This window comes from Nerophis ophidion, linkage group LG01, assembly GCF_033978795.1.
Source record: "Nerophis ophidion isolate RoL-2023_Sa linkage group LG01, RoL_Noph_v1.0, whole genome shotgun sequence".
Classification (NCBI taxonomy): domain Eukaryota; kingdom Metazoa; phylum Chordata; class Actinopteri; order Syngnathiformes; family Syngnathidae; genus Nerophis; species Nerophis ophidion.
The window spans coordinates 53,080,112-53,092,502 of NC_084611.1; the positions used below are offsets into that span (position 1 = coordinate 53,080,112).

General features: G+C 40.2%; 2 protein-coding genes across 2 annotated transcripts in view; one reads left to right on the top strand and one right to left on the bottom strand.

Moving 5' to 3' along the window:
• Positions 1-2,222, top strand: part of klhl5 (kelch-like family member 5) — a 108,212-nt gene extending 105,990 nt beyond the window's left edge. The window contains exon 13 of the mRNA XM_061907145.1: positions 1,945-2,222. Coding sequence (XP_061763129.1) covers positions 1,945-2,193 — 249 coding nt within the window. The 3' untranslated portion in view covers positions 2,194-2,222. The remainder of the gene's footprint in view (positions 1-1,944) is intronic.
• Positions 2,223-3,172: 950 nt separating this feature from the next.
• LOC133556843 (type-2 ice-structuring protein-like) lies at positions 3,173-9,629 on the bottom strand. The gene is made up of 7 exons (XM_061907162.1): positions 9,567-9,629; positions 9,398-9,491; positions 4,845-4,960; positions 4,649-4,765; positions 4,473-4,581; positions 4,248-4,322; positions 3,173-4,175 (listed from the first exon to the last, which is right to left on the bottom strand). The coding sequence occupies exons 2-6, from the start codon at positions 9,450-9,452 to the stop codon at positions 4,255-4,257; spliced, it is 465 nt and encodes a 154-aa protein (XP_061763146.1). The 5' UTR covers positions 9,453-9,491; positions 9,567-9,629; the 3' UTR covers positions 3,173-4,175; positions 4,248-4,254.
• Positions 9,630-12,391: the final 2,762 nt, after the last annotated feature.

Consider the following 12,391-nt stretch of genomic DNA (forward strand, 5'->3'; position numbering starts at 1 on the left):
TAGCGGACATCCATTGTTTAATTTCATTAAGACACGCCTCCAGCTGACTACAATCCGGCGTGTTGGTCAGCTTTAGGGGCATGTAGAGTTGGGTGTCATCAGCATAACAGTGAAAGCTAACACCGTATTTGCGTATGATGTCACCTAGCGGCAGCATGTAGATGCTGAAGAGTGCAGGGCCAAGGACCGAACCCTGGGGAACTCCACATGTTACCTTAACATAGTCCGAGGTCACATTGTTATGGGAGACACACTACATCCTGTCAGTAAGATACGAGTTAAACCAAGACAGGGCTAAGTCTGACATACCAATCCGTGTTTTGATACGTTCTAATAAAATATCATGATCGACGGTATCGAAAGCAGCGCTAAGATCGAGGAGCAGCAACATAGATGACGCATCAGAATCCATCGTTAGCAATAGATCATTAGTCATTTTTGCGATGGCTGTCTCAGTAGAGTGATTTGCCCTGAAACCGGATTGAAAGGTTTCACATAGATTGTTAGACGCTAAGTGTTCATTTAGCTGCTCTGCAACATTTTTTTTTGAGGATTTTTTAAATAAAGGGAATGTAAGACACCGGTCGGTAGGATCGTTTTTATTAAGGTGGATGAGATTTGAGTAATATGTAGCTTTAGCTAAGGTAAGCATGCGTTTATAAGTTAGTAAACTATCACTCCATGCTTGATGGTGCACCTCAAGTTTAGTCTTGCGCCATTTGCGTTCCAGCTTTCTACATAATAAATTCTGAGCTGTAGTTTCTTCAGTAAACCATGGGGTATGCTTTTTTTGGAGCTTTTTTAACTTCAGCAGTGCTATACTATCAATGGTTTCGCGCAGGGCGTCGTTAAAGTTGTTAGTGAGGTTATCAATAGAGCCCACATATTTTGGGAATGGTGCCATTACCGAGGGCAGTAGGTCAGCAAGAGTCGTCGTTGTGGCTGTATTAATGTTGCGGCTGCTGTAGCAGTTATTATTATTATTAGTTTGACGAACATGCGTCTGAACCTCGAATTTTATAAGGTAATGATCGGACATTACTTTAGTATACGGGAGTATCGTAACTGTGGAAGCGGTGATACCCCTGACAAGCACTAGGTCTATCGTATTACCGTTGCAATGCGTGGGTTCATTTATTATTTGTGTAAGACCACAGCTATCAATTATAGTCTGGAGCGCTACATATTATTAACACTAAAAAAACAAAACAAAACAAAAAACTGACAGCTCAGTTGACAGAATTTTACCGTAAAAAAAGTTTTTTTCAATTTACCATACATATATATATATATATATATATATATATATGTATATATATATATATATATATATACACACACAGTGGGGCAAAAAAGTATTTAGTCAGCCACTGATTGTGCAAGTTCTCCCACTTAAAATGCTGACAGAGGTACACTTCAACAGTGAGAGACAGAATGTGAAAAAAAATCTAGGAATTCACATTGTAGGAATTTTAAAGAATTTATTTGTAAATTATGGTGGAAAATAAGTATTCGGTCAACCATTCAAAGCTCTCACTGATGGAAGGAGGTTTTGGCTCAAAATCTCACGATACATGGCCTCATTCATTCTTTCCTTAACACGGATCAATCGTCCTGTCCCCTTAGCAGGAAAACAGCCCCAAAGCATGATGTTTCCACCCCCATGCTTCACAGTAGGTGTGGTGTTCTTGGGATGCAACTCAGTATTCTTCTTCCTCCAAACACGACAAGTTGAGTTTATACCAACAAGTTATATTTTGGTTTCATCTAACCACATGACATTCTCCCAATCTTCTGCTGTATCATCCACGTGCTCTCTGACAAACTTCAGACGGGCCTGGACATGCACTGGCTTAAGCAGGGGGACACGTCTGTCACTGCAGGATTTGATTCCCTGTCGACGTCGTGTGTTACTGATGGTAACCTTTGCTATTTTGCTCCCAGCTCTCTGCAGGTCATTCACCAGGTCCCCCCGTGTGGATATGGAGTTTGGAGTCTGACTGTTTGAGGCTGTGGACAGGTGTCTTTTATACAGATAACGAGTTCAAACAGGTTCCATCAATACAGGTAACGTGTGGAGGACAGAAGAGTTTCTTAAAGAAGAAGTTACAGGTCGGTGAGCGCCAGAGATCTTCCTTGTTTGACCATGGGGTCATCATTTTAAGTGGGAGAACTTGCACAATCGGTGGCTGAGAAAAAACTTTTTTGCCCCACTGTATGTATATATGTGTGTATATATATGTATATATATATATATATATATATATATATATACATATATATATATATGTGTAGATATATATATATATGTGTGTGTGTGTATACTGTAAAAAAATGTTTTTCAACTTAGCATATATATATATATATATATATATATATATATATATATATATATATATATATATATATATATATATATATATATATATACCATAATAAAATGTGGTACCATAAAATAATCGACTGTGGATTTTACAGTAAAAAAACAAAACAAAAAATGACAACTCAGTCGACAGAATTTTACTGAAAAAAATAGTTTTCCAACTTACCACATATATATATATATATATATATATATATATATATATATATATATATATATATATATATATATATATATATATATACCATAATAAAATGTAGTACCATAAAATCATCGACCGTGGATTTTACAGTAAAAAAAACAAACAAAAAACTGACATCTCAGTCGATAAAAGTTTACTGTATAAACATTTTTTTTTCAACTTACTATATACATATATACCATAAGAAAATGTGGAATTTTACTGTAAAAATATTTTTTTTTATATATGTTCAATGTTTAAGATCATGTTCAAGTTTTTAAACTGGATTCTGTCCTAATCTATTGCTGCAAAGTTAAATCGAATAAAAAAAAACCTTTAGACATGCGGGCATTGCAATAGAGCGTACATGAGAGCGGTGGTGCATGGATTGAGGATTCCACAAAAAAAGTGTGTCTTATATAATCTAATATAATTTTTACAATATTTTTACCATTAATTGCATTTTAGTTTTAGTTTACTCATAATGAATTGTGTTTAATCACAGATGAATATACGTTTCCATCATTAACAAGTCTACCACAGAGAGATCATGTTCAATTTTTTAATAATGCATCATTTGCTTCACCTTAAATAGTAACTCAAGTGTGTCAAAGTCATTTTTTATTGAGGGCCACATCAGAATTATGGCTGTCCTCAGAGGGCCACATGTAACAGTGAATATACAGTCGTCGTCAAAAGTTTACATACACTTGTAAAGAACATAATGTCATGGCTGTTTTGAGTTTCCGATCATTTCTACAACTCTTATTTTTTTTTTGTGATAGTGTGGTAGGAGCACATACTTGTTGGTCACAAAAAAACATTCATGAAGTTTGGTTCTTTAATGAATTTATTATGGAAATGTGAGCAAATCGGCTGGGTCCAAAATATACATGCAGCAATGTTAATATTTGGCAAGTTTCACTGCAATAAGGCGCTTTTGGTAGCCATCCACAAGCTTCTGCTTGAATTTTTGACCACTCCTCTTGACTAAATTGGTGCAGTTCAGCTAAATGTGTTGGTTTTCTGACATGGACTTGTTTCTTCAGCATTGTCCACACATTTTAAGTCAGGACTTTAGGGAAGGCCATACTAAAACCTTAATTCTAGCCTGATTTAGCCATTCCTTTATCACTTTTTAGACATGTGTTTGGGGTCTTTGTCCTTTTTGGAACTGCGCCCAAGACCTAATTCCGGGCTGATGATTTTAGGTTGTCTTGAAGAATTTGGAGGTAATCCTCCCATTTACAGTCTGTAAAACACCAGTTACATTGGCAGCAAAACAGACCCATAGCATAATACTACCACTACAATGCTTGACGGTATGAATGGTGTTCCTGGGATTAAAGGCCTCACCTGTTCTCCTCCAAATGGAATTGCTGGGTATTGTGGCCAAACAGCTCCGTTTTTGTTTCATCTGACCACAGAACTTTCCTCCAGAAGGTCTGATCTTTGTCCATATGTCGGATGAAACAAAAATGGAGCTGTTTGGCCACAATACTTTACTAGTGTATGTCAACTTTTGACCACGTCTGTTTAAAGGATGTCTGCGTTATGTTCTCCAGATATATATCCATCCATAGTCTTCTGCTTGTATGGGTCCAGGTCAGCCTATCATTGCAGGGTAAATAAGAAACTTTGAATATGCACGAGACTGCAACAAAACCGTGTCACTGTACATACCTGCAGTCTAAAGTGGCTTTACGCACACAAAAGGCAGTAGTGTGTCACAGGCGACATCATCCCAGCATTTGCCGACTGTTAACAAGAAAAAATAATGCCATCTCTTTTTAACAAATGTAATGACTGAGATTGACTGGCAGTTGTTAACGTAAGATTTACATGAAGAAATGTGTAAAAATAAAGTATTTTCAAAGCTTAAATCAATCATGAAATACTGTGATCTACTTTTAGTGTTGGCCTGCAGACAGCACTCTTCTTGCTTGTTGTCCGGTTTTTGTGGACACCAGAAAGTTCCGGACATGATTGTACCATCGATCCAAAACCAGTTTCCAGCCTGTACAAGTGGTGAATCATGTTAACCTCAAAACACACAAAATAAATGTAGGGAAAGTTCTTACTACCGTTTGGCAATCTGAGCCTCCAATCCAAACTTCCACCTGAGTCAAGGACTGAAGGAATTTATGCTCGTCATCTTGGTGTATCGATGCGAGGTTCCCACCCATGGTCTGGCATTGTTTCTGCGGAGGGTAGAGCCAGAGAAACACGTCTCTTACACACCAAACCAACTGTCTATAAGCATCAAATAATGATACCCACCTCAGCATTAACCCAGTTCTTGGTGGAGGATTCAAAGTAGAAACACCGGTTGTTGTGTTTTTGCCAGTTGGGAAGACACCGTAACGCTTGAGTATCGGTATGGTTGGCAGCTGCATCTAGAGCAGACAAACAAGAACCAGTGACTGACTGTCCGTCTGTTTCTGTGTTTCGATCCTGTAGATGCTCATTTAGGCTGCATTCACACTAGCTAACAACTATTTTGATAGTCGACTAGTCATCGACTATCTTAACGATTAGTCGACTATCCAGATTACAAAGCGTACACACATTTAATGTCTCAAATTTTTTCATTCATGCAAAGATGTCTAATCCATTCATAAGTATTTGTCTATACAATAACTGTCAAGGTCCTGAGTTGTCCTGGGTTCAATCCCAGGCTCGGGATCTTTCTGTGTGGAGTTTGCATGTTCTTATTGTGACTGCGTGGGTCCCCCCCTGGGTACTCTGGCTTATTTCCACCTCCCAAAAAATGCACTTGGGGATAGGTTGATTGGCAACACTAAATTGGCCCTAGTGTGTGAATGTGTGTGTGAATTTTGTCTGTCTATCTGTGTTGCCCCTGCGATGAGTTGGCGACTTGTCCAGGGTGTACACCACCTTCCGCCCGAATGCAGCTGAGATAGGCTACAGCGACCCCCGCGACCCCGAACGGTAAAAGCGGTACAAAATGGATGGATGTGTTGCTCATTCAGTGTTACAAAACTTAAAATGTTGTCCTGTTAAAGCCCCATTTAAGAACGTTCGATGTTGGTTGATTTTGGCAGCGCCAGTGGACCAAAGCGGTAGTGTTTTGCCAGAAGGAAGACCGTATTTCCTTTGAGGACCAGTGCATAGTGTGGTAAGTCGACAGAAACTACTATCCGGTGAATATAAACTGACACGATAATACCACAATGATTCTATATGACTCCAATCTCTGTCTGTGTGCTTGGATGTAGGTCGGATCTGTTTTCGGTGGGGGTTGGTCTATGCCTGTCTTGTTTGTGATTTTCATCGACAGGATTTCTAAGCAAAGTCGCGACCATGGCGGAGACGGTATTTGTCTCGGGGGGGCTAAAGGTTGCGTCACTGCTGTTTCCAGATGACGTGGTCCTGATGGCACCTTCGGTTCGTGACCTTCAGCTCTCACTGGATCGGTTCGCAGCCGAGTGTTTACTGGCTGGAACGAGGATCAGCTTCTCCAAATCTGAGTTCATGGTTCTCCGCAGGAAACCGACGATTTGTACAGTCTAGGTAGAGAACAAGATTCTGTCCCAGGTGGAGGACTCTAAGTATCTCGGGGTCTTGTTCACGATTGAGGGAAGAGATGGGCAAGGAAATCAGCCGGAGAATTGGAGCAGCTGGTCCGGTATTGCCGTCTCTCTGCCGCACTGTTGGTAGTACTCTGTACTGCTGTTTGGTGCGTAAGCACAAACAACAGTCAGGACCCGTCCCTCCACCCGAAGGCGGAGGGAGGCTACCCTCTCGGCCACTGGGTTGAACTCCAACGTACAGGCTTTGAGCCGGGGGGCAACAATAATTGCCACCGCAGCTCGTCGCCTCTCACTGCCGGCAACGCCAGACTGGAAGAGAGTCCAGTCCATCTCGAGAGAACTGGTTCCAGAGCCCTTGCTGTGCGTCAAGGTGAGTCCGACTATATCCAGCCGGAACTGCTCTACCTCGCGCACTAGCTCAGGCTCCTTCCCCCCCAGTGAGGTGACGTTCCACGTCCCAAGAGCTAGCTTATGTAGCCGAGGATCAGACCGCCAAGTGCCCTACCTTCGGCTGCCGCCCAACTCACATAACACCCAACCTTTATGGCCCCTGCTATGGTTGGTGAGCCCATTGGAGGGGGGGCCCACGTTGCCTCTTCGGGGTGTGTCCGGCAGGGCCCCATGGGGCCACCAGGCGCTCGCCATCGTGCCCCAACTCCGGGCCTGGCTCGAGGCTGGGCCCCGGTGACCCACGTCCAGGCGAGGGAAATCTGAGTCCAAATTGCTGTATATCCATAGAAGTCTTCGAACTTTGAGAAACGTTGTTCTTAAACTGTTTGACCATTTACTCACGCAGTTGTGGACTAAGGGGTGTACCTCACCCCATCCTTTCTTGTGAAAGACTGAGCATTTTTTGGGAAGCTGTTTTTTTACCCAATCATGGCACCTACCTGTTCCCAATTAGCTTGCACACCTGTGGGATGTTCCAAATAAGTGTTTGAGGAGCATTTCTCACCTTTATCAGTATTTTTTGCCACCTTTCCCAACTTCTTTGTCACGTGTTGCTGGCATCAAATTCTAAAGTTAATTATTATTTGCAAAAAAAAATTCCCAACTCATATGGGTTCCCCGTTTCCATATGAGTTGGGAAATCGTGTTAGATGTAAATATAAACGGAATACAATGATTTGCATTTGATTTTCAACCAATATTAAGTTGAATATGCTACAAAGACAACATATTTGATGTTCAAACTGATGAACATTTTTTTTTTGCAAATAATCATTAACTCTCCCAATTTTACCGGGAGACTCAAAAATTTCAGTGCCCCTCCCGAAAATGTCCCGGGACAACCATTCTCTCGAAATTCTCCCGCTTTCCACCCAGACAAAAATATTGGGGGCGTGCCTTAAATGCACTTCCTTTAGCGTCCTCCACAACCTGTCGTCACGTCCGCTTTTCCTCCATACAAACGGCGTGCCGGTCCAGTCACATATTACATATTACACACTGAGGGTATCCGTATAAACAACTTTAATGCTGTTACAAATATGCGCCACACTGTGAACCCACACCAAATGACAAACACATTTCGGGAGAACCGCCGCACTGTAACACAACATAAACACAACAGAACAAGTAGCCAGCACTAACTCTTCCGGGACGCTAAAATATACACCCCCCGCAACCACCAAGCCTGCCCATCTCCTGAATTCGGAGGTCTCAAGGTTGGCAAGTATGCCGGAGTATTGAGGTTGTGGTTGTTAATGGCCTGCTGTACCTTGTCCGTGCGACCTTCTTGACGTACGGAAGTATGACCACAGCCCCTTTTTCTTTCTCATTACTTTTGTTGTTTCCTCTTGATTTTGTTTTGTTTAGCTTGTTGGCACCCTGTATCTATACAGTAAGACACTAAAACATTAAAAAACAAACAAAAAAAAACATTAAAACTAGATTTTACGGTTGAATTTTACCACTACAAATAGTGGTTTTGTTTCTCCATTCCATTCCATTTATTACATTTTTGTGTGTATGGTGTAAAAAACAACAACACTGCTTTTACTGCAAAATTCTGGTAACTGAGCTCCCACTTTTTAAAGAAAAATTTAAATACTTTTTTTGCAGCTTATGTAAAGAAAAAAAAAGATATTGTTAATGTATCATATACCGTTGTGGTCAAAACAAAAATGGAGCTGTTTGGCCACAATACCCAGCAATATGTTTGGAAGAGAAAAGTTTAGACCTTTAATCCCAGGAACACCAAGCCTAGTGTTTAAGTCAGGACTTTGCGAAGGCCATTCTAAAACCTTAATTCTGATTTAGCCACTCCTTTACCACTTTTGACGTGTGTTTGGGGTCATTGTCCTGTTGGAACACCCAACTGCGCCCAAAACCCAAAACATCTGACCACAGAACTTTTCTCCAGAAGGTCTTATCTTTGTCCATGAAACAAAAACTGAGCTGTTTAGCCACAATACCCAGCAACTGGTGCTTTACAGAGAATAAATGGGACAATGAAAAAGGAGGATTACCTCCAAATTATTCAGGAAAACTTCAAATCATCAGCCCGGAGGTTGGGTCTTGGGCGCAGTTGGGTGTTCCTACAGGAAAATTACCCCAAATACACGTCAAATGTGTTAAAGGTAGGGCTAAATCAGGCTAGAATTCAGGTTTTATAAAGGCCTTTCACAAAGTCCTGACTTAAACATGTGGATAATGCTGAAGAAACAAGTCTATGTCAGAAAACCAACACATTTAGCTGAACTGCACCAATTGTGTCAAGAGTCGTGGTCAAACATTCAAGCAGAAGCTTGTGGATGGCTACCAGACACCCCTTATTCCAGTGAAACTTGCAAAGGGATATGTAAGCAAATATTAACCAAATTGCTGTATGTATACTTTTGACCCAGCACATTTGCTCACATTTTTAGTAGACCCATGATAAATTCACAAAAGAAACAAACTTCATGAAAGTTTTTTGTGCTCTAATCACTATCACAAAAAAATAAGAGTTGTAGAAATGATTGGAAACTCAACACAGCTATAACATTATGTTCTTTACAAGTGTATGTAAACCTTTGACCGCGACTGTATATATACATGTATATTCATTAATTACTCATTGTGATGTGGCCCTTGATGAAAACCAGTTTGAAACCCCTGATTTAAACATGCTTTGAATTCCCGTACAAGCAGATCAAGACCCAACCATTAAGTGATCTGGCCCAGAGTTCCAATCATCGCGTTCACGTCCGACCGAACCAACTGTACTACCAGAGCAAAGCCACCAGAATTCCTTTCAGTCGGAGCAAAGGTCATGAGTGGTCGTTCGGTGCTTACCGTCAGCTGAAGCCAGTGCCACCGTTGCACAAAGAACTAAAGTCACAGTCAGCATCTTAGCCAGGAAGATGGTGCAGAGGTTAAGGACGACGGACTGAGAAACCCAAAAGAGCTGCTGAGTCATCACAATCTGCACGAGAGAGACGACAAAAAGCACGCGAGTACAAACCTGCAGGTGAGAGCTCCTTCTTGCTTCTGTTTAGAGCTCATGAACAAGTACTGCTCTTATACGCTGTCCGTCAACCCTTCCATTTTTTTCTTTCAACTAGACTTTGAGCTCGGTCAACAAATCGACATGCACCACACTATTTATTATTCTATACAAATATTGAATTGCACTCTTAAACAAACAAGGGATGGTCCGTAAATGTTTGTGTAAACAACGCAAAGTACGGAGAATCACACTTTAAAGAGGCGGTGTCCAAAGTGCGGCCCGCGAAAAAAAACTTTAGCAGTTCACCCGTCCTAAAGTTAATTTTACAAAAAAAAACATACAAGGTGGAACAAAAAAGAAAACAAGTGTAAAGTGACAGGAAAATACTGAAATGTTAATGCTAAAAATTAGAGATGTACGAAATGGGGGTATCCAAAGTGCGGCCTGCAGAAATTTATTTTAGCATCCCATCCGTCCTAAAGTTACTTTTACAAAAAAACACACGAGGTGGAACAAAAAAGCAAATTGGTGAAAAATGACAGGAAAATACTGACATTTTAATGCAAAAAATTAGAGATTTACAAAGTGGGGGTGTACAAAATGGGGGTGTCCGAAGTGCGGCACGCAGAAAAAAAAATTAGCAGCCCACCCGTCCTAAAGTTACTTTTACAAAAAAACATACAAGGTGGAACAAAAAAGCAAATAGGTGTAAAGTGACAGGAAAATACGGAAATGTTAAAACTAAAGATGTTAGAAGTGAGGGTGTCCAAAGTTTGGCTGTATCAAATATGATACAAATTGAAAATCATATGTGGAGACAGATTAAAAAAAAAAAATATATATATATATATATATATATATATATATATATATATGTACTGTATATCCCCAAAAATATATCCCCAAGTGGTGAAATCATGGCAAGATAACTTAAAAATAAAGACAACTCCAGGTCGTTTTCTTTGGTTTACTTTGTCCAAAAATAGAACAAAAGCACATCGTGAAAACAGACAAATAACAAATAATCCTCTGGACCAAACACTTCAAGTTTGTTGAAAATGCTGATGAAATTGGTGCAGCTTCAAAAATACAATGAGCTTAGACTTGGTCTTGGTGTTCAATTTAAATATAAACGGAATACAATGAGTTGCAAATCCTTTTCAACCCATTTTCAGTTGAATGCACTACAAAGTCAAGATATTTGATGTTCAAACTCATAAACTTTATTTATTTTTAACAAATAATTGTTAACTTAGAATTTCATGGCTGCAACACGTGCCAAAGTAGTTGGGAAAAGGCATGTTCACCACTGTGTTACATCACCTTTTCTTTTAACAACACTCAATAAATGTATGGGAACTGAGGAAACTAATTGTTGAAGCTTTGAAAGTGGAATTCTTTCCCATTCTTGTTTTATGCAGAGCTTCAGTCGTTCAACATTCCGGGGTCTCCGCTATCGTATTTTACGCTTCATATTGTGCCATACATTTTTGATGGGAGACAGGTCTGGACTGCAGGCGGGCCAGGAAAGTACCCCCACTCTTTTTTTACGAAGCCACGCTGTTGTAACACTTGTCTTGCTGAAATAAGCAGGGGCGTCCATGATAACGTTGCTTGGATGGCAACATATGTTGCTCCAAAACCTGTATGGACCTTTCAGCATTAATGGTGCCTTCACAAATGTGTAAGTTACCCATGCCTTGGGCACTAATACACCCCCATACCATCACAGATGCAGGCTTTTGAACTTTGCGCCTGTAACAATCCGAATGGGTATTTTCCTCTTTGTTCTGGAGGACACCACGTCCTCTGTTTCCAAATAAAATTTGAAATGTAGACTTGTCAGACCACAGAACACCTTTCCACTTTGCATCAGTCCATCTTAGGTGAGCCGGGGCCCAGCCAAGCCGGCGGCGTTTCAGGATATTGTGGATAAATGGGTTTGGCTTTGCATACTAGAGTTTTAACTTGCACTTACAGATGTAGCGACCAACTGTAATTACTGACAGTGTTTTTTTTTTTTAAGTGTTCCTAAACCAATGTGGTGATATCCTTTCCACACTGATGTCGGTTTTTGATGCAGTACCGCCTGAGGGATCAAAAGTCCGTAATATCATCATTTACGTGCAGGGATTTCTCCAGATTCTCTGAACTTTTTGATGATTGTACGGACCGTAGATGGTAAAATTCCTAAATTCCTTGCAATAGCTGGTTGAGAAATGTTGTTGTAAAACTGTTTGACAATTTGTTTACAAATTGTTGAGCCTCACCCCATCCTTGTTTGTGAATTACTTAGCATTTCATGGAAGCTGCTTTTATACCCAATCATGGCACCCACCTGTTCCCAATTAGCCTGCACACCTGTGGGATGTTCCAAATGAGTGTTTGATGAGCATTCTTCAACTTGATCAGTATTTATTGCCACCTTTCCCAACTTCTCTGTCACGTGTTGCTGGCATCAAATTCTAAAGTTAATGATTATTTGCAAAAAAAATTGTTTATCAGTTTGAACATCAAATATCTTGTCTTTGTAGTGCATTCAATTGAATATGGGTTGAAATGTATTTGCAAATCATTGTATTCCGTTTATATTTACATCTAACTCAATTTCCCAACTCATATGGAAACGGGGTTTGTACATAGCCAGGATTAAACTTTAAGTCACAGTCTTTCTGGGATTGAACAAAAGGCACAACATGTAAACTCTTCTAGGTACCATGAATTGATTAACGTGGACCCCGACTCAAACAACTTGAAAAACTTATTCGAGTGTTTCCATTAGCGGTCAATTGGACGGAATATGTACTGTATTGTGCAATCTACTCATACAAGTTTCAATC

Bases quoted from the DNA above. Each gene is read 5' to 3' on its own strand.
- LOC133556843 (XM_061907162.1), bottom strand. From the start codon at position 9,452: ATGCTGACTGTGACTTTAGTTCTTTGTGCAACGGTGGCACTGGCTTCA. The intron at 4,961-9,397 runs GTAAGCACCGAA...TGTCTGCTCTAG, and splicing joins GGCACTGGCTTCAGCTGACG to ATGCAGCTGCCAACCATACC. The intron at 4,323-4,472 runs GTAGATCACAGT...TCTTGTTAACAG, and splicing joins TCTGCAGGCCAACACTAAAA to TCGGCAAATGCTGGGATGAT.